The sequence below is a fragment of the Trichosurus vulpecula genome, chromosome 3, assembly GCF_011100635.1.
Source record: "Trichosurus vulpecula isolate mTriVul1 chromosome 3, mTriVul1.pri, whole genome shotgun sequence".
In the NCBI taxonomy this organism is placed as follows: Eukaryota; Metazoa; Chordata; class Mammalia; order Diprotodontia; family Phalangeridae; genus Trichosurus; species Trichosurus vulpecula.
The window spans coordinates 48259717-48282175 of record NC_050575.1 but is presented as its reverse complement, the minus strand read 5'-3'; the positions used below and the strand labels follow the sequence as shown (position 1 = coordinate 48282175).

Here is a 22459-nt window from a genome sequence, read left to right as displayed (position 1 = left end):
TAATGAAATTTTAATAAACTTTTGAAAACGATTAGCTTAAGTGGTGAGAGGATGGGGGAGTGTACTTGACTGAGGAAGAGGGGGAAGAGAGATGTAATTAGGTAAAACAGGAAAGAGGAACTAATAAAACTAAAGGAAAAGGGGGGTAACAAATGAGAAGAAGGGGATTGATGGTGAGGGAAAAGATCCACTGGGAGCAGGAACACCTTAAAAAAAGTAACTGAAGGAAAAACATGAAAAGACCTACATGAACTGATACTGAGTGAAGTGAGTAGAACCGGGAGAATATTTATTTATTAATTTATTTTTAGTTTTAAGCATTCACTTCCACAAGATTTTGAGTTCCAAATTTTCTCCCCATCTCTCCCCACTCCAAGACCGCGTACATTCTGATTGTCCCTCCCCCCCTCCCCATCTGCCCTCCCTTCTTTCAACCTCTTCTTCCTGTCTATTTTCCTATAGGGCAAGATAGATTTCTATACCCCATTGCCTGTATATCTTACTTCCCAGTTGCATGTCAAAAAAAATTTTAACATTCATTTTTAAAACTTTGAGTTCCACCTTCTCTCTCCTCCATGCTCCCCACCCACCCTCTAGTTTCTTGTAGGGCATGATAGATTTTCATGCCCAATTGAGTGTGTATGTTATTCCCTCCTCAAGCCAAATCCGATGAGAGTAGTGTTCAATCATTCCCTCTCACCTCCTCCTTCTTCCCCTCCATTCTAAAAGCTTTTTCATCTTTCCATGTAGGAATGTAAACAGTTCAACTTTAATAAGTCCTTCATGATGTCTCTTTCCTGTTTACCTTTTCATGCTTCTCTTGAGTCTTGTATTTGAAAGTCAAATTTCCTATTCAGCTTTGGTCTTTTTATCAAGAGTGCTTGAAAGTCCTTTATTTCATTGAATGTGTTTTTTTTTCCCCTGAATTATTGTACACAGTTTTGCTGGCTAGGTGATTCTTGGTTTTAGTCCTAGCTCCTTTGACCTCTGGAATATCATTTTCCAAGCCCTCCAATTCCTTAATGTAGAAGGTGCTAGATCTTGTGTTATCCTGATTGTGTTTCCACAATACTCTAATTGTTTTTTTCTGGTTGTTTGCACTATTTTGTCCTTGATCTGGGAACTCTGGAATTTGGCTACAATATTTCTAGGAGTCTTCCTTTGAGATTTCTTTCAGGAAGTGATTGGTGGATTCTTTCAATTCTACTTTGCCCTCTGATTCTAGAATGTCAGGCCAGCTTTCTTTGATAGTTTCTTGAAAGATGATATCATATCTGGGCTGTTTTTTTGATCATGGCTTTCAGGTAGTACAATAATTTCTAAATTCTCCTGGATCTATTTTCCAGGTCAGTTGTTTTTCCAATGAGATATTTCACATTGTCTTCTATTTTTTTCATTCTTTTGGTTTTGTTTTACAATTTCTTGATTTCTCTTAAAGTCATTAGCTTCCATTTGCTCCATTCTAATTTTTAAGGAAAAATTGGTTGGATCAGTTCACAATTTTATCATTTACCATTACCATTACAATTTTTCCATTTCCTCTCTAGCATTTGTCATTTTTCCCTTCTGTCATTTTAGCCAATCTGATAGGTGTGAGGTGGTACTTTCCTAAAATTATCTTCATATCCTTAACTTCTTTTTTTGTTTAGTTTTTGGTTCAGTTTACCCTAGACATCCTCCATTATTGTTATTTTATTGTTTTTGTTTTCCTATAATGCATTTTACTTTTAAAAATTTATTGCTATTCTGTTTGTTGTGTATGTGTTTAGTGTTGGCATATGTGGAAAGTTACAAAGGTAGTATAGTTTCTCTTTTTAGAAAAATGTAGTTTCTCTTTTAATTGGGACTTTTTTTGGTTTTGCTTTTTGTTCAGTATCATGATTGCTAGCCATGCCTTTTTTTTAACTTTGGCTGAAGCATAATGTATTCTGCTTCAACTCTTTATTTTAACTCTGTATATCTTTCTATTTGAAGTGTGTCGTAAACACCATTTTGTTGGTTTCTGGTTTCTGATCCATTCTGCTGTCCTCTTCCTTTATGTTGAATCTGTGCCTAAGATGTATTTTTTTCTGCGACTTTGTAGGTGTTTGGGGATCATTCTCTTCTTCTGTGTTCATGTCTTGAACATCGTTATCAACATAATACCTTTTTATGGTAGGATAGTTTTTTGGTTGGTTTAGTCATCACCCTACCTCCTTACTTCAGACTTGATGCTCAGACCGGGCTTTGCACACTTGTGAAGGAAGTCTAGGCTGGTCCTATTGCTGCTTTCTTAGGGTTATTGAGTGGTAATGTTATTCCTAGATTACAGAGCTAGCTCAAACTGAGTACCTGTAAACTTCCAATGTTCCCAAGTGGTCTCATCCAGGGAAAAGTCTGATTTCTACCTCCTCTGGTCTGAGCTCTACAAGTTCTTCGTCTCAGATTGGGGGTCTGAGCATTAATAGACGGCTGCTTGACTGCAAGTACTTTTCCATTTTTATGATCCTTTTTCTTGTTCTTTATATTTTTTTGAATTCCATATTTTATTATTTAATATTTTTTAGTTTTCAGCATTGATTTCCACAAGATTTTGAGTTACAATTTTTCTCCCCATTTCTACCCTCCCCCCCACTCCAAGATGGCATGTATTCTGATTGCCCCTTTCCCCAGTCTGACCTCCTTTCTGTCACCCCACTCCCCTCCCATTCCCTTTCCCCTTACTTTCTTGTAGGGCAAGATAGATTTCTATGCCCCATTGTATATATCTTTTTTCCCAGTTGCATGCAAAAACAACTCTTTTTTGAGCATCTGCTTTTAAAACTGAGCTCTACACTGTTTCCCCTTTTCCCTCCTGTTTCAACAATCTGGCCAGCAGCTGCTGTGGGGGTGAAAAGCCAACAATAACCAGCTCACAGAATGCTGCAAGCCCAAGTTCTTTTGATCTGCTTTACTAAGGAAAGCAATGTTAAGGGGTTGACAGTCTTACTTTAATCCAGCATACAGATACCATTCACTTAGTTCAGGGGGAAAACCCTGAACTTCAGAGCAAATACAAACAAATTACAAATATGAACAGACAGACCAAGCTAACATCTGTCAGTTACCTTCAACCTGGTTTAGACTGTCTGTTGAGACTGTTTACCAGGGTATGTTCACTGAGCATGCTATAATTTCTTGGAGTCACAAGTGAGAGTTGAGTGAATCAGGTGGACACCAAAGGTGCATAAGTACCTTTCCATAGGGAAAGGAAAGGAAAGATTGCAGCCACTAAAGCAGTACACTGAGAAGATCAAGTTCAGAAGTAAACTGTATGTACCTCAGACCTAAGGAGGAGGGTGGTATCTCATTTCTACCTTCTAGCCCAGTCTGAAATATGCAGAAGAATAACCAAGGCAAGGATATCAGAAGGGACCCTACAGTTTGATTACCCTGAACCAGGAGATCTTACTAACTGACTGAAAGTAGTTGCAGTCGAAGATGGCAGCTAGAAAGCCAGGACTTGCTTAAGCTCTCTGCCAGGTCACTCCAAACACCTGTAAAAAATGGCTCTGAACAAATTCTAGAGCTGCAGAACCCATGAAATAGCACAGGGAAGCAAGGCTCTGTAATACGAATTAAGTTGGGACCTTTTTATTGTTTTAGAATGATTGTCTTTGATTGAGCCTTACTAGGTGCAAAGCCCCAGGCCCAAACCTCTATCTACCAGGTGATAAGCCTATTTGGGCATGAAGCCCTCAGGGTCTTAAGGGGAGTTGCTAAGACCAGAGTGAATAGTAGGAGCCTGAGTTCTAGTCCCTCAGATGATGTTTGATGATGGCTAAAGAGTTTATAAAAAGAGAGGACAGAGCTATTTGCTGGGGGCTCTCACTCTTGGAGGTGTGTTGATGTGCAGACTCTGGGCAGCTGTAGTTAAGAGCCCTCCAGCTTGTAAACCTGAAGTTGGGACTTTGTTAAACCCTGGTAACTATGCATTGAGATTTGAATCAGACAAGTACAGCCTGGATGGTGGTTGGGAAGGGTCTATCACATGGAGTAGGGAGTAGAGCCAAGTACAGCAGCCAACATGGGCCCTGCCAGGACCAACCAGACTGGAAGCTGGGCAGAACAGGCCATAAGGCCCTGAATCACTGTGAGCTGTGGCAAGTACCAGACTCCTCAACCCACAAACACCAAAGACAACAGAGAAGGTGATTGGGAAAAACTGCTGGATTGGAGAGAGAAGTGCATGGTCGGACCCAGCCCCAGGAGGCAGTGGAGGTGGTGCAGCTCTGAGGCTGCTTCCAGAGCTCCAGCTGTGGTTCCTTATGGTCCCAGGCCAACCCGGGGGGAGGAATTAAGGAGCGGGGAGCAGGAGTGCAGAGCCTGCTTTGGCCTGCTTGGATCTAAGTTGCAGTCCTGGTTGGCAGTCCTTGGGGGAGGAGGAGCAGTGATGCGGCAGAGCTTAGTGTTAGCTCTGAAAACAGCAGTGCAGCCCCTAAAGCTTAGGACAAAGTACTCTCTACTCTACAAGAAGTCATACCCTGACAAAAAGATCAAGGGTCAAGTAGTTGCCTGGGAACATGAACAGGCAGCGAAAATGACCTCAGATTTAGACTCTGACTTTATAATCTTTTTTTGGTGACAAAGAAGATCAAAACATACAGCCAGAAGAAGTCAACAAAGTCAAAGAGCCTACATCAAAATATGAATTGATCTCAGGCCATGGAAGAGCTCAAAAAGGATTTGGAAAAGCAAGTAAGAGAAGTAGAGGAAAAACTGGGAAGAGAAATGAGAATGATACGAGAAAACCATGAAAAACAAGTCAATTACTTGCTAAAGGAGATCCAAAAAAATACTGAAGAAAATAACACCTTAAAAAATATACTAACCCAAATGGCAAAAGAGCTCCAAAAAGCCAATGAGGAGAAGAATGCCTTGAAAGGCAGAATTAGCCAAATGGAAAAGGAGGTTCAAAAGACTACTGAAGAAAATACTACCTGCATCCTGGCCATTGCCAGTCATCTTGACTTTTGTCCTGCCACTGGACTTCGATGTCTGAGGAAGAGAGAGTTGAGGCTGATGACTTTGTGCAACTCTGCATTACTTAAATCTAATTCATACCAAAGTCAAGACATCATCTGTGATGTCTTGGTTATCTTCAAAAATAGAGGATAAACTGCCACCCTATGGTATAGGGTCTTCTCAGTTCACCTTGGATCTAGGACTCAAAACTGTAACCAGTAGCGAAGCTCCCAATTGACACCTTTTCTTGCACCCTGCATGATGTTGAGGTGCCTTAGTGTGGGTCTTCAGCTTCCCTTTGTTTTGGTGCACAGCCCCTCCTTGAAATGTTCTATTTCTGACCCTATCCTGATAGGGCACAGACCTTTTGCTAACCTGGGCGAAAAAAAAAAAAACAAGCAAAACTCAGGACTTCCTTGGATTTTCCATGAAGAATTTGGTCTGGTGGGTTTTGTAGTTCTTTTTTGGAAGAGTTTGGTGTAGAGTTGGGCTGTTCTTCTACCCCACCATGTTGGCTCTGTCCCTACTCTTTATCTGTTGAGTTCTTTTCCATCTTTTATTAAAGCCCTATGCAGATGGAATCAAATGCCCTGACCTCTAGGAGGTAATATGTTACATTAGAAAAAGCTATAGTTTTGAAGTCTTGAAGACTTGGGTTTGCATCCAGACTCTGATACTATATATGTAAATTTGGGCAAGTCCTTTCATCTTTCTAGACTTAAGTTTCCTTACCTGAAAAATGAGGCAGTTGGATTGGATAATCTCTTAAATATCTTTCAGCTCTAAATTCATGATCCTTTGATTCCTTGTAAACCTATCCTGATTTGATGACAGTCATCTTACACAGATTTAATATGGATATCATTCTGCTTTGTAAGTCTCCAATATTCTTATTATGCGTTACTGTGTGATGAAGCTATCTTGTTGATGTCTTTTTCTTATGGGATCGTTACTTAAGCCTTAACCCTATTCAGCAAACTAGAACATAATACCCCTCAAACTTTTTCACCTTTTCTTCTAAAAGGGAAATTTCACATTGACAGCATGTAACTGATTCTGTCAAAACAGTTCTTACACTTTTGTGTGTTCAGGCAGCAAATTTTTTTTTTTACATATATCTCCATGGCACCTGAAATTTGCAGAAGAAGCAGTGTGTATTCTTGACTCTGGGAATAGCATTTCTGAGCCCCAGAGAACATTTTTAAAATTTAATTTTTTATTTTGTCATTAGCTATTTATTTTGGAGGGGGGAGGGCCAGTCAATTGGGGTTAAGTGACTTGCCCAAGGTCACACAGCTAGTGTGTGTCAAGTGTCTGAGGCTGAATTTGAACTCGGGTCCTCCTGACTCCAGGGCTCTATTCACTGCGCCACCTAGCTGCCCCGCCATTAGTTATTTCTATAGGAAGTCCCTTAATAGTGTATGTTAGATAGATTGAGAGACGCTCAGTGTTCCATCCCTTGAGTCCCCAGAGGATGGGTAATTCAGCCTACTTGTCCTCATTTGCAGCTTGGTTCTTAATAAGTTTTTGGGTCATCATTATCAAGTCCTTTCTCTATAAGAAGGAAGGCAACACAAAGAGAATTGTAGGGATTAGAGCTTATGGTGAAGTAGAACATGAGGTCCTGTGAATGAAACAAGTCAGATCACATCACACAGCTTGTCTGTGGATAGGCTAGCAGTCAGGGATTCAATTTTCTTATGCAGTGTTTTTTTTGTTGTTGTTATTGTTGTTGTTAACAACATTGTTGTAACAATGTTGTTGTTATACAATAGGCCTTTCCCACCCAATTATTATAGACACTTTGGGGGATGTATCAGCTCTTTTAGGACAAAAAGCTGAAGTTTAGTGTTGGAACTATAAGATAATTGTCAGGTGAGGATATTTTTGAGACTAATGCATTAAAAGTTTACCATGGGATCCTTGATGCATAATCTAGTTTCTCCCCTTAATTTATAGCTGAAGAAACTGAAGCCAAGACAACAAAAAAGTACTTTTTAAAAGCTTACAAATAGGTAGCAAAGCCATGAATTTAATATAGGTTACATTGGTGGCCATTAGAAAAGGTATCTGGGATGGGATTGTTCTAGGCTTGGTTTTGGGGAATTGTGTGGCATCTTAGCCAACTCTTACCTTTCACAGAAAATTCACGTTTGGTTTTTTTCTCATCTCTTTCAGATCTGTTGGTACTTTTGCCCGTGCCCTAGACTGCAGTAGTTCAGTCAGACAGCCAAGCTTACATATGAGTGCTGCAGCAGCCTCCAGAGATATTACACTGGTAAGTGGATTTTGACAGATGGCAGTGATAGATTCAAGTCGACTTTTAGTACCTAACAGCGTGCAGATGGACAGATTCCTTTTTGTTACTTCTTGCTCAGTCCTTCACCTGCCAAATGAAAAGTCACTACTAAAACATTTGTATTTCTGTGTTACCCTCTCTTGCCCAAGGGACATTGGTAAATTCTAAGTAGGTCTGAGGGCAAGTACACAAAGAAATTCCCTTCTCAAGGAATCAGTCTGTTCTGAGTAAGTTATTACTTGTTTTTTAGTATTTTGTAGCATAGTACTGGGATTCTTAACCTGGATCTGTGAACTTTTTTTAAAAATAATTTGATAATTGTATTTCAGTATAATTGATTTGCATTGTGAGGAGTGGATAGGCTTTATTAGACTGCCAAAGGAAGTGGAATGGGGAGCATGAACAATAACAAAAAAGTTAAAAATGCCTGGTGTAGTGGATAAACAGCTAGATTCAAAGTAAGGAAGGCCTAAATTCAACTGGTACCCCTGATGTTTATTGACTATGTGATTTTGGGAATTAATTTAATATCTCAGTGTCCCAGGCATCAGTGTAAACCTGTAAATTGCAAAACAGTTATGGATTAATACCAGTAGAGGGTGTTTCCTCATCTGAGAGTTCTCTCCATTAGTTATTTCCCAAGTCTAGTTCTTATCTTTGTCACTGCTACAACGAAAAATGTTTCTATAAATATTTCTGCATAAATGTAGATCCTTTACCCTTTTGTTCTCTTTCAGGGGTATGTGAAGTAGTGGTATCACCAGATTAAATGTTCATAGTTCAATGACTTTCTTCATATAGTTTCAAATTATTTTTCAGAATAGCTTTACTATTTGTTTATTTTTGACATTGGGTGTCCGTATCTCACCCTGATTAGAAGTTTATCAGCCACTCAGTGTCTCAATCCCAGTGCTCGTTGGCACTCCAGCTTTGACCTGTTCTTTTTTCAACTTCAGTTCTTTCAACCCTCTTTTAGGCCACCATTGTAGTGCTGGACATGATGCAGACATCAGTCAGTTTTAACTGCAGCTTAAAACTCTTAAGATCAAGCAATTTACCATCCTTAGCTTCCCTAGTTGCAGGAATTACAGATAATACGCCACTATGATGAGGTTGGACCCCTTCACACCTCCATCACCAGTACTTCAGCATCCTGTCCTCTCACAGACCCTCCAGCAGTTTTCATTTTCCTTTTCTTTCATCTTTTCCAGTCTGATGGGAATCAATTGAAATCTAAGGATTGTTTCGATCAGCATTTCTCATGTTATCTATAATGTTAAGCATTTTTCCCGTGCAATTGTTGATCGCTTGCCCCGTTTTGAAAACTTGCTGTTTATATCTATTGGCATATGCCTCTTATCTATCAATTCCCTATGTGAGTTAGAAATCAGTCCTTTATCAGAGAAATTTGTCAAAAAGATTTTTTTCTTAGTTGAGTTCTCTAATTAAACTGTTGATTTTGTTTATACAAAAGCTTCTCCATGTTAAATAATAAATTTCCCATAATTGAAATTATGTATTTATCTCTCATCTTTAGCCTTTGTTTGATAAAGAACTTATCTATTATTATAACAGCTTCTTTCCTTCTAAATTTTTTATGATGTGACTTTTTATATCCAGGTTATTCATACATTTAGAGTTCATTGCAGAATATGGTTTGAGATGTCAGAGCAAGCCTAATTTCTGCCAATCTATTTTTCTCTTTTCCAAGCAGCCTTTCCAGGTTTTTCTGAAATCAACCTGCTTGTCATTTCTTATAGCACAATTCTATTATTATTATTATTATTATTGTTATTCCAAATTATGAATCTATTGCAGTCATATACCACAGCTTGTTCAGCCATTCCCCAAATTGTTGGGCATCCCTTCATTTTCCAATTTTGTACCATCACTAAAAGACCTATTAATATTTTTGTATAAATAGGTCCTCTCTGTCCCCCCCCCCTTTTTATCTTTATAGGGTACATATCTGGGAGTAGTATTGCTAGTTCAAAGGGTGTGCCCAGTTTTATAGCCCTTTGGGCATATGACCATTGTATTTTGTCAAAGGCCTTTTGACCATTTTTATTGATCTGATCTCAGTTTTGTCATTTTGGTTGCTACTGTGATTGATTAGGCTCATTGTTTTCCTAATATTGAAATCTTCTTGTGTCTCTGGTCTAAGTAACACTTGTCCACAATGAATAATTTTTAAGCTATTTTTAAGCTGCATTCATATTTTATTTAAAATGTCTTTGACATCGTTAGGTTTTTTCTTCTTTATTTCTTGGTCTAGGCATAAAGACCATTTTTTTCCTCAGAAATGGGTTTTTCTCTACTTCTGAGAACATGATGTATAGCATAGGAATTATTTTTAACTGTTTGCTAGAATTCACTTTATCCATCTTTCCTTGAGTTTTTCCTCCTGTTTGGTTTCTTCCTAAATTTATTTCTTGTTTCGTTAATTTGAGTTTTTTGTGTTTTTCTAGATAACTATCCATTTCCTATAAATCCTTTGATATCTTATATAAGCATAAGAGGAAGACAGCTAGATTTGGCTTGAAAATATAAAAATTAGAGAATCAACAAGAGGAGAAGCAGCACAACAGAAGGGGCACTGAACTTGACATCAAGAAAGTTCAAGTTCAGATCCTGACACAGCCACTTAATTAATTGACCTTTGGCAAGTCACTTAACCTTTCTGTACCTCACCTTTCTCATTTATTGTCACATGATAAATATTTAATAACTGGTTGATGATAATGATGAGAAGAGTAAATTCACAATAAACAAATAAAGAGGAAGTTTAACAATAGCATTTGTATAGCACTTACTACATGCCAGGCACTGTGCTGAGCGCTTAGCAATTGTTATCTCATTTGACCATCACTGCAACCCTATGAGGTATTATCCCCATTTTACAGCTGTGGAAATTAAGGCAAACAGAAATTGTAAGTTGTTATATTATTTAAACATTTTGTTTGTTTTTGCTTCATTGTCTAATATAGCCCTTTTCATATACTTTTACATTTTTCTCGTCCCCCAGCTTTTGCCTTTTCTTGTATTGTTTTTTTCTAAGCCTTTCTTTTCTACTTAGCCTGTATTATTATTTGTTCTTGTTTTGGTCTTTTATCAAATCGCTTTATAATCTGAGTTTGTGACAGTGCTGTACTACATGAGTATCTTTATGTTCCTTCATTTTTCTATTTATTCAGTCATTTGTTTCCATTTTCAGAATTTATTTCATGAACTCTAAGACAGTTTGGTTAGTTCCTCGCCAGTCCATCAGCTGTACTTCAACAGCCAGTTCTATCCTTCTGTTTAAATTCAAGAAGATAATATGAAGGCTGATACTATAAGCAAATTAAGAGACCAAGAAATAGTTTACGTGTAAGATTTATGGAGAATGGAAGAATTTATGACCAAACGAGATAGAGAACAGTATGAGATGCAAAATGGATAATTTTGTTTGTTTGTTTTTTGTTGTTTTGGGCAGGGCAGTTAGGATTAAGTGACTTGCCCAAGGTCAAGTGTCTAAAGCTGGATTGAACTTGGGTCTTCCTGACTCCAGGGCTGGTGCTGTACTCACTGGGCCACCTAGCTGCCCCCCAAAATGGATGATTTTGTGTAACCAAGATTAAAAGGGAAGCAGATAATTGGGATAGAGTTTTTATAACCACTGTCTCTGATTAAGGCATCATTTCTCAAATATAAAGAGAACTGAGTCAAATTTATAAGAATATAAGTCATTCCCCAATTGATAAATGGTCAAAGGATATGAACAGGCAGTTTTCAGATGAAGAAATTAGTCATATGAGAAAATATTCTAAATCATTATTGATTAGAGAAATTCAAATCAAAACAACTCTGAGGAGCCCCCTTGTACCTATCAGATTGGATAACATGACAGAACAGGAAAATTATAAATGCTGGAGATGTGGGAAAATTGGAACACTAATTCATTATTGGTGGAGTTGTGAACTGATCCAACCATTCTGGAGAGCAATTTGGAATTATGCCCAAAGAGCTATAAAAATGTGCATACCCTTTTATCCAGCAATACCACTACCAGGTCAATATCCCAAAGAGATCATAGAAATGGGGAAAGGACCCATATGTACAAAAACATTGTATAGCAGCTCTTTTTGTGGTGGCTAAGAACTGGATATTGAGGGGGATGCCTATCAACTGGGAAGTGGCTGAACAAGTTTTGGTATATGAATGTAATGAAGTACTGTTGTGCTATAAGAAATGATGAACAGGCAGACTTCAAAAAAACCTGCAGAGACTTATATGAACTGATGCTGAGTGAAGTGACCAGAACCAGGAGAACATTGTACACAGTAACAGCCACGTTGTTCGATGACTTCTTTTGATAGACTTAGCTCATCTCAGCATTGCAAGGACTTAAAACAATTCCAAAAGACTCAGGATAGAAAATGCCGTCCACATCCAGACAAAGAAATATGGGGTCTGAATGCAGATCAAAGCAGACCGCCCTCTTTTTTTGTCTTGTTTTATTTTTCTTTCTCATGGTTTCTTCCATTCATTCTAATTCTTCTATACAACATGACATGAAAATATGTTTAATAGGAATGTGTATGTAGAGCCTATATCAGATTGCACACCATCTTAGGGAGGGGAGGGAGGCAGAGAAAATTTAAAACTTATGGAAGTAGATATTTAAAACTAAAAATAAATAAATTCATAAAAAAGTAAATTCAAGAACATAACAGAGCTGTTCATCTCCATAGCACCTCTTGCTTCTGACCCCTTGTTTCTGGTTATATAGCTGCTACCTAAGTTTAGACTGTATTTAGGAATGCATTAGCCCACCTGAGCCAGTAAATCAGGAAGCCTTTCAGGAAGCTCAAACAATCCAATTCAGCCAATTCAGAATAAGACCAGCAGTAACAGGGCTTTTCCCTCCAACAGGAGTTTGAATATCAGCTAGCCATCAATTTCCCCCTGTATTTTCTCCTACCCTGCCCTACCTCAGATGAGTCAGCACCATTCTTGAACCTCAGATCCAGTTTTTCAATCCATACCTCCACTTCCTGGTCTTGCTTGGCCCAGATAAGAATCATAAAAACCTATACCATTTCGTCCATGTTGGACATCTAACTTCATCTACAACTGCAGCAGATCCCTTCTACCCACCTTTCCTGTATGAGTGTTCCCTGCCTCCATAAAGCTTATTTGCTTCCTTTTTTTTCTGTCTGCTCTTATGTCATTCAACACTTTGTCCAATGATGTTGCCTCTCCTCACTATTCTCTTCTTACGAGCACCACCCATTGCACAAGGTTTTGACTAGGGAAGCAGTTGCTGTACCCATATCCAAGTTTTTTACTTGGGGAATATAAAAAGTAAGTGCTAAATCAGAAATCATATAACTTCAGGGTACTTTTTATTATCTAACCTATACTTCTCTTTGACAAATTCTCATGCCTTCCTTTTGCCTGTATAATCAGACTTAATTACCTTTATAACTTTTAAAGCCTTTCACAACCTACACTGCCTCTTGTATTCTGCCATTCAACCAAACTAGCCTTGTGTCTTACCACACGTAACACTCCATCTCCTGTTTTATGTAAACTCGGGCCTGGAAGTGTATTCTTTTCTCATCTCAACCTCATAAAATATCTCCGTTCCTTCAAGATGTAGTTCAAGAATCAACCTTTTCACCTCCCCTTTAAAAATGTCATTGAGGTTTTGTTTTTACATTACATTTACAGATTATTTCATTTAGTGAGAAGTATCTCTTTTTTTAAAAAAAATTATTTTTAGTTTATAGCTCTCAGCTCCACAAATTTTTGAGTTCAGATTTTCTCCCCTTCCTTCCCCTCCCCCCACCCAAGGCGGCATGGAATCCAATATATGTTCTACATATACCTTCACATTAAAGTTGTAAAGAATTATGACCAATGGAATGAATCATGAGAAAGAAGAAACAAAACCAAAAAAGAAGAGAAAAAAAGAGCAAATAGTTTGCCTCAATTTTCATTCAGACTCCGTAATTCTTTCTCTGGATGTAGATGGCTCTTTCCATCATGAGTCCTTTGGAGCTGTCTTTGAACCTTGTATTGCTGAGAAGAGCCAAGTCTATCAAAGCTACTTATCACGGATACTGTGTATCTATAATCATGTATGATGTTCTCCTGGTTCTGCTCCCCTCACTCAGCATCAGATCATGTAGGTCTTTCCAGGTTATTGTGAAATCTGTATGTTCTCCATTTCTTACAGCACAGTAGTATTCCATTACATTCATATACCACAGCTTGTTTAGCCATTCCCCAATTGATGGGCATCCCCTTCATTTGCAGTTCTATGCCACCACAAAAAGAGCTGCTATAAATATTTTTGTACATATGGGTCCATTCCCCACTTGTATGATCTCTTTGGGATACAGCCCTAGAATTGTTATTGCTGGGTATGCACATTTTTATAGCCCTTTGGGCATAGTTCCAAATTGCTGTCCAGAATGGTTGGGTGGGTTCCCAACTCCACCAACAATGTAACAGTGTTCCTATTTTCCCACATCCTCTCCAGCATTTCTCATTTTCCTGTCTTGTCATGTTACCCAATATGATGGGAGAGTTGTAGTACCTGAGAGTTGTTTTGATTTGCATCTCTCTAATCAATAGCGATTTAGAGCATTTTTTCATATGAGTAGATATCTTTAATTTCTTCCTCTGAAAACTGCCTATTCATATCCTTTGACCTTTTCTCAATGGGGGAATGACTTGTATTCCTATAAATTTGACTCAGTTCTCTGTATATTTTAGAGATGAGGCCTGGTTGTAAAAATTCTTTCCCAGTTTTCTGCTTCCCTCCTAATCTTAGTTGCATTGGCTTTGTTTCAGCAAAAACTTTTCAATTTGACATAATCAAAATTATCCATTTTGCATTTCTTAATGCTCTCTACCTCATCTTTGGTCATAAACTCTTCCATTCTCCATAAGAGAAGTATCTCTTAACAGAGTAAAACCAATAATAACTGACCCTATTTGAAAGTGGATGCAGCGCATCACATCTGTACATACCTCCCTCCCCCAAGCCTATTTTTTTAAATTAACAGAAATTTCCACACTGGAAAAAAGAGAAACAAATTTATTATAACAAATACACAGTCAAGTCAAACAAATTCCCTCAATGGCTGGATACAAAAATACATATGTCTCATTCTGCACCCAGAATTCTTCACCCTTCTATAATGGATAGCATGTGTCATCAATAGTCGTCTGGAATCGTGACTGATTATTATATTTATAAGAGTTCTTACAGATTTATTTTTTCAGTTGGTAAAAATCCAACTTCTCCCTATTCTACCCCAGGGCCAACCCTTCTACCACCCTAGTTGAGACTGAAGGAAAACAAAACCCTTGTTAAAAGCATGTATAGTCAGTCAAAACAAATTTCCACATTGGCCATGTCCAAAAGACAATATTGAGACAATGTCCTGTTGAATAATCTGAGTCTTTTACCTGTCTATGAGGTGTGTAGCATGTTTTGTCATCTTCCCTATGGAACCATGGAATACTGTTAAGAGTTCCTAGGTCTTTCAAAGTTGTTTTTCTCTACAATATTGTTATTGTATAAATTGTTCTCCTGGTTCTATCTGTTCCACTCTTCATTATTTCATAGAAATCTTTGCAGAGTTCTCTGAGATGATTTCCTTTATCACTTCTTACAGCACAACATTATTCCATCACATTTATGTACCATAACTTGTTCAGGAATTCCCCAACTGACGGACACCCCCTAAGATTCTCATTATTTGCCACATCAAAAAGAGCTATAAATACTTTTGTGTATCTTTATATCTTGTTTTGCTTAGAACTAATCCCTCCCTTTTTCTTCCTTACCTGTAATTACTCTTTCTTCCCTTTCCCTATTTCCTTGTTGAGTAAAATTTATATATGCGTGTTTATGTGTTCAGATGAGAATGACATTTAAGTGTCAGCCTTTCTCCCCACTCCTGGCTTCTTTGTTTGTATAGACATCTACTTTACCCTTGAGCTGCTTTGGCTCTCCTTGTTTAACTAGTATTCTTGTGCCATCTTCTCTCTGTACATGCTCCCCTGGTGAGCTCCTTAGCTCCCATGGATTTAACTGTCACTTCTCTGCAGATGACTTTATGCTCTATATCTAGCTCCATTTTGCTTCTTGATATTTAATCCTCGATCACCTGCTATTTATTTAACAACCTCATTTGGCTGTTCTTAGGTATCTCATATTCAGTATGTATAAAATAAAATTCATTCTACCTTTATCTCTTCTAAGCTTACCTTTTTCTTTTGTGGGTACCACAGTAGTGGCACCAGTGACCCAAGTTAGTTATCTAGAAGTCATCCTTGACTCTTCTTCACATTTTACATTTCTCATATTCCTCACAGTTCATATTCAAAACAGTTACTATTGATTCTGTCACCACATGGTCTTTCCATCCATGTTCTTTACTCAGATGTGCCTACCATCTTCAAAATGCTTATCACTTTTCACCTGTACTATCATAGCAACCTCCTAATTAGTTTCCCAGTTTCTCATTTCACCTCTCTATCTCCTACAGCTATGAAATCAGGGTAATGTATCAGTAAGGCAAGATTCATGACCTCGAAGATGACGATGAACATGTCTGTATGGTTCCAAATCGCAAAGTATGAAAAACTCTATAGGTAGAAGGCAGCGGAAGTATAACATTTATTCAAGCACCAAAGAATCAAATCCCAGAACCAGTAGTTCCAATTGATATAGCAGTAAACCAGTAAGCCCACCTCAATGTAGCAACAAGGAGATTAAAACACAGTATTACAGCAAAGAGCCAAGTCACCTTGTAACCTTCCCACCCTGCTAGGGCCTTCCTGTAAACAATCACTCAGGAATCCTAACTGTCTGCTTGCCTGTGTCCTCTCCCCACTTAGTCCTGTAGTCTCCACTCTCCCCTCAGCACTCTCTTCTGCAGCTCTGTGGATTTGGAGTTCTTACTCTGTAAGTTTTCAGTTCTTCCAGTGTGATATGATCCAAAGAGGTGTGGTCACTTCTTTCCTAACCTGTGCTCTGGTCTGAGTGACTTCAAGCACTTTTTTCTGCCTTAGAACTCCAACCAGTGTCCCCACTCCTCTATGGCCACAAACTCTAGTGTGCTAGTGTGGTTCCTTGCCCTGTAACTGAGGACCAAAATTGAATATGGGCAGTGCAAGTGAATCCTGCCCCCACTGCCAGCAAAGGGTTCCCTGTAATTTTCTTTTTTTTTTTTTTTTTTTAAATTTTTTTTTTGGAGAGGGGAAGGCAGAGCAGTTGGGGTTAAGTGATTTGCCCAAGGTCACACAGCTAGTAAGTGTGTCAAATGTCTGAGGCTGGATTTGAATTCAGGTCCTCCTGACTCCAGAGCCGGTGCTCTACTCACTGCGCCACCTAGCTGCCCCCTCCCTGTAATTTTCTTCTGACCAGTGGTCCAACTCCTTTACCATCTGTGGGCTGAAAGCTCTGGAAGCCATTGTTAAATGATTCAGTTGCTTCCAAGGCCTCCTGCTGGCTTTTCTGGGCCTTGCTACTGGCTTGCCCTGGAGCTTGGGGCCTCCCTGCTGGCTTGCCAGGGGTGGCCTACACTGGACTGAATGTCAGTCATACCCCAGTGAGACAAACTTTTCCTGCTGACCTCCTAAGTTGTCTTGAGCTGGAAAATTGTTTTACCCCATCCTTTTGTTGGTTTTGTAGCTCCAGAATTTGTTTTGAGGCATTATTTTAAAGATATTTGGAGGAGAATTTGGGAGAGCTCAGGTAAGTACCTGTTTTTATTTTGCCATCTTGGCTCTGCTGCCCTCTTCTTCTCCCCCTGCCCCATTGTTATGTATGAAGTATATTTCTTTGATACCAGTTCCTTGTTCAAGGACCTTTAGTGTCTATAAAATACAAACTCTTCTGCTTGACTTTTCACAATGTGGCACTCTTCCTTTCCAGGCTCATGGTACATTCCTCTCCTTTCTGCTTTCTACATTTCAGCCAAATTGCCCTCCTTGTTATTCTTTTGTGTATGATATTTCATCTCCAGTTTGTTCCCTTTTCTCCCTGAAATCTATATTTTGAAAAAAGGTTTAAAAGTTGTTTTTTAAAATTCTGGATTTAAAAGATCAAAAAAGCTTTTTTTTTTGTTATATTCTGCATATATGCAGCAGAACACAAATAAGGTTGCAATATGAAACATGAATTTCCATTTTAAACTGCTTGCTTTCAAAATAGACACATAATTCCATGATAATTTCAAAACTGCCTTGCTTATCTGTACTGCCTTCTGTTCCTTTATATGTATTTGTTAAAAGTTTAAATGGTCCTTTGCTCCTATCCTTCCCACCCTACCCCCTCTCTCCAATACCTCTACATAATGAAAACTGAGAGAAAGGAAAACAAACTTATTAACAAATGATGATAGTCCAGAAAAACAATTCCATGCAGTGGCCAAGTACACAAAAGTATGTCTTTACCTGTTTTCTGTCACCTCCCTTTCAAGGACGTAGATGATGTGCTTGATAACAGGAAGCTTGGAGACAAGTTTGTCTATTACATTGATCAAGGTTCTTAAATCTTAAATCTGGTTCTCTTCAGCTCACTCTGTATTGGTTCACTCTAACCTGAGATTATCTGTAATAGTCTCTTTCCTCACTTTTTCCATTCCCTAATTGGTGGGCAGAAGCAGCTAGGTGACACAGTAGATAGAGTGCTGGGCCTGGAGTTAGGAGGACTTCTCCTGAGTTCAAATGTGGCCACAGACACTTATTAGCTGTGTGACTCTGGGCAAGTAACTTAGCCCTGTTTGCCTTAGTATCCTCATCCGTTAGTTGGAGAAGGAAATGGGAAACCACTCCAGTATCTTTGCCAAAAAAATTCTAAAATCAACTGCAAAACAACAAATAACAACAGTTGATGGACACCTGCTTCATTCCCAGATCTTTCTTCCTTTCACTTCCCTCCCTCCCCTTTGGAATCAGGGAGCTTGTTTTGGTTGCAGCTCTTTTCTCCCCAGTATTATTCTCTTTCTTAAGGCTTCTCTTCCCACATTCCCAAATTGTTTGATATGTTACTATTTTTTAAGGTGCACTAGCAGTTTTCTTATCCTCTCAGTGGTTCATGGGTCTTGATAGACAAATAGCTCTTTACATGGGATTTAGAGGAGGTTTGCAGGGAGTACCCACAGTCCCGAACTAGGATGGGGTTATCCGAACTAACCATGCCTCACAGGATAAGTTTCTCATTTCCTTGAGCTAATGCAGCTCAAACAGTTTTTAATTGGACAGTTTGGGCAGTACATCAGAATTTAAGATGCTAGCTTTGATATGATATAAGATGTACAGCGTTAATGGCTATGGCTTCCACAGTGTTTCATATGACAGACTTCTTGATGTTCTTGTGCTTGAGAATTCACTAAATGCTTTGCTTGGACTGAAATTTTTTTTTAGCCCTTCTTGGTATACCTATTGTTTCTCCTCTTTTTGTTCTTCTTGGGAATGTTTGACATATTTTTACATCTCTCTGTGGTAACTTCTTTCTATGAATTCTACCTTTCCCTCTTCTCCCTAGATTAGAGCAAGGTCTATTGATACCCTCACCCCCTCACTCCATATTTGTATGTCCTTATCATATTTCCACTTTTGCAAAATGGCAAATTCTACCCCTTTATTCCTTCTTTCTACACTAATCAATTCCATTTGTCATTCTTTCTCCCTTCTTACAACACTTAGAACCAATCTACCCTCCAGTACCTCCATTTTCCTTATTCAATTTCCTCAGTACTCTTTGAAGACAATTTCTGCAGGGACAATTGTTTCTTTTCCCTCATTAGATTGTTAACATCATTTCATAAATAGTCCTTTCTAATTACCTGAAGAATTTTACCTTTGAAGGTTCCTCTTGATTCCTTTTGTATTTTGGAGTTCATAATAATTTCCTAGTTGTCATCTGAAATACTTGATAACTTCCTATTCTATTAAAGGTCCATTTTCCCCCTTAATATTATACTAAGTTTTGGAGGGTAAGTTATTCTTCGTTGTGAGCTTCTATATCCTTAGTATTTTGGAATAGTCGAAGATCTCTTATTTTTAGTTGAAACTTGTGTGTGAAGTTTTATGTGATCTGACTGCAGTTCCTTTGTACTTGAACTGCTTTCTGGATGCTTGCACTATTTTTTTTTTCTTTGCTGCAGAAACTCTGGGATTTGGCTGTACTATTCCTGGGACTTTTCTCTTTGAGGTTCCTTTCAGGAGATGAACTGCACAGACTTTTTAATCTTTACTTTGGCCTCAGGTTCTAATAGGTCTGGAAAGTCTTGATTTGCATTTTCCTGAATTATAATGTTCATGCTTTTTTACTTTTTTTTAAGATTGCTATAAAGCATTTATTTATTATGTACATTTTTTAATCTCTTTTTTAGGCAAATATTAGAACTTAAATACATAAGGAAACTTAAATACATAAGGAAAAGGAAACATAAATTTAAATATTAAACTTAAATGTAAAATAAGAAAAGGAAAACAAATCATGTACACAGCAGAATGTAGGAGAGAATTCAGAATATATAGCAATAACTTTCCATTTCAAGAAAGCTTATATATTAAATGTTGCATGTTATGTTGAAAGCTTTCCATCTTTTCTTTGCTTCCTTCTAGGTTTTCTTTTTTTCTCTTCTGTACACTTTTTGCTTTGTTTGTTTTTTTCCTCCTTCCTTCCCCCAGGCCACAGTTAAGCATGGATATATTTATATATAGATATTGATGTACACATACATATATACGTATGTATACATATATAAACATATACTTTCCCTAAGAGATTCTACTCCTAATCTTTGTTTTTATGTTTGTGCATATGTCCTTTTTCCTATCTCTTCTAACTCTTCTACTTTACTTCTACCCACTACTTTGCTCTCCTATTACTTAACCTACCCCCTTCTCCAACAATCCCTCCGTTATCCTCCCATTCCCATTAATCTAAACGCCCTTCTATACCTTTTAACCTATTCCCTCACCCTTCCCTCTAAAGATCCCTCCTTTACCCTCCCCCCCCCATCTCCTTAGAGTTTTATTTCTTTCCAAATTTAGAAGACTATTATATTCTTCTAGATGTATATATTTTTTTTCTCTTTTAAACCCATTCCCAGTGAAAGTAGGTTTCCAGAACTAACAGCCCCCACCCCACTTCTAGGTCCTCTATATTGGTTCTTCCTCTCACAACTCATTTATATAAGATAATTACTGTTTTAGCTGTTCTTGAGCAGTCTTACTTTTTGAAGTCATCATACGCAGGTCTACTCCAATCTTTCTTATGTTACCTAATTACTAATAACAATCTTAGACATAGATTTTATGTTTTACATACATAGAAGGTAGGTTTATCCTTATTGAGTCCCTTGTGATTTGTGTTGTGTGGGATGAAAGACCCTTACCAATTAAATTTATAATAACGAGTCATCTCAGCGGGGGAACAGAAATAAATTTTACTCAATTCTTGAGAATAGGGCATCCTCTGCCAGAACGGATCTAGGCAGGGAGGCACTTTACAAAGGGCAAAGCACCCATAATTATACCTAACACAAGAGAATTCCTGCCCACCTCTGACCCTTCTCATCATTGTCTGGGAGGCAGGCTTACAATCTGAGCACGAAAGGTAGACAAACAACTGGGAAATCGAGGCACAGAAACTCCAATTCCCATTCCCTTAGTTAATGATTACAACTGAGGTGACATCTATAAATCTAAAGAAGGAGAATAGGATAAGGGGAGGGGGAGACCCTCTCCATTCTTCTACAGTACTTTTACAGTAAAGGAAGGCAGGTCACAGTGACCCTATTCTTACTGAGCAAATCTTTAAACCAGAACCAGAAGAAAGAACAGAAAGTTTCAGGGTAAACTTTCCTAGAGGCTGAGCCATCAAACTCTCATTGCCTCAGAATTTTTCCACTTCCCTATTTCCCTATTTCTTGATACTTAAACATTTCTTAGTATAGATGTATATTTATACATATCTTCCCTGTGAAGTCTTCACATTTTATTTACTTCACACAGTATGTACCTTATATTCTCTAGGTTCTTGTATGTCAAATCTTCTCAAGTTCAGGGGTGTTTTTTTTTTTCAACAAAGTCCTGGGGTGTGGACCCAAGATGGCAGCATGAAAACAAAGTCCTGAATGTCTGACAATTCATTAAATGTCCCTTTTTTTCCCATTCAGAGTTATTTGTAGCATTCCTGGATATGAAGCCCAGTTCTTTTGCTCTTTGATGTTCCAAGACCTGTAATCTTTTAGTGTTGCCACTAGGTCTTGTGTGATTCTAATTGTGGTACTGCCGTATGTAAAGTATTTTTTCTTGTTGCTCATTATGTTTTGTCCTTGAGCTGGAGGTTTCAGAATTTGACTATAATATTCCTGTGAGTTTTCCTCATAGAATGTCTTTCAGGTGATGGATTTTTTCTATTTCTACTTTCCCCTCTCGTTTCAATGCTTCAGGACAGTTTTCTTTAATTAATTTCTTCAATTGTTATATCAAGATTCCTCTTTTTTTTTGGGAGAGGATTCTGGGAAGGTGGCAGAGTAGGTCAAAAAATTCCAAACTTTCAAGATTTTCCCCCACAAAAGAGTTAAAATAGCACCTTAGGGAAAACAAAGTATGGGTGGAGACAAAGAAGAATAGGGGCAACCAGGATCTTCCAGGGACAGTCTGAGAAGATCTGAAGAACCCCGGACTGGGTATAGTCCTGGGGAGGAGTAACACCTCCAGTCTAGGTTCTGTTTTAACAACAAGTGGCAAGCCCTGTGGTTAGTTGGTTTGAGAGGCTGCCTCAGCCCCAGCCACTGGAACTTTTTGCCCCAGGATAGTGAGGGGAATCCTGCGTTTGAGCCCAGGAAGGTCGGGGTGAGAAGAAACCAACACATGCCCAGTGAGTGCAGAAACAGTGGGGCAGAAAGCCCCTGGCTGTGGGCATTTGCAGGAGGTTGGAGGTTTGGCTTTGGTTCCAGGCTAGAGGGAACTGGAGATCTGGGGTATTTCCCATACCCCAGGGCTAGAGGTGATTATAAAAATCAAGTTATTACCACAAAAAAAAAATGCACAGGCAAAGGAGAAAGAATCCAACCACAGAAACCTATTACAGGAATAGAGATGACCCGGGTTCACCTTCAGAGGAGGACATTGAAGAAATCCCCAAAGAGC

General features: G+C 38.4%; 1 protein-coding gene across 7 annotated transcripts in view; it reads left to right on the top strand.

Annotated features, from left to right (window-relative positions):
* The window catches only part of MTA1 (metastasis associated 1), a 285890-nt gene that overhangs the window by 176039 nt on the left and 87392 nt on the right, over positions 1 to 22459 (top strand). For all 7 annotated transcript variants that reach the window (XM_036749079.1, XM_036749078.1, XM_036749077.1 and 4 more), the window contains one exon: positions 7162 to 7261. In XM_036749079.1, coding sequence (XP_036604974.1) covers positions 7162 to 7261 — 100 coding nt within the window. The remainder of the gene's footprint in view (positions 1 to 7161; positions 7262 to 22459) is intronic.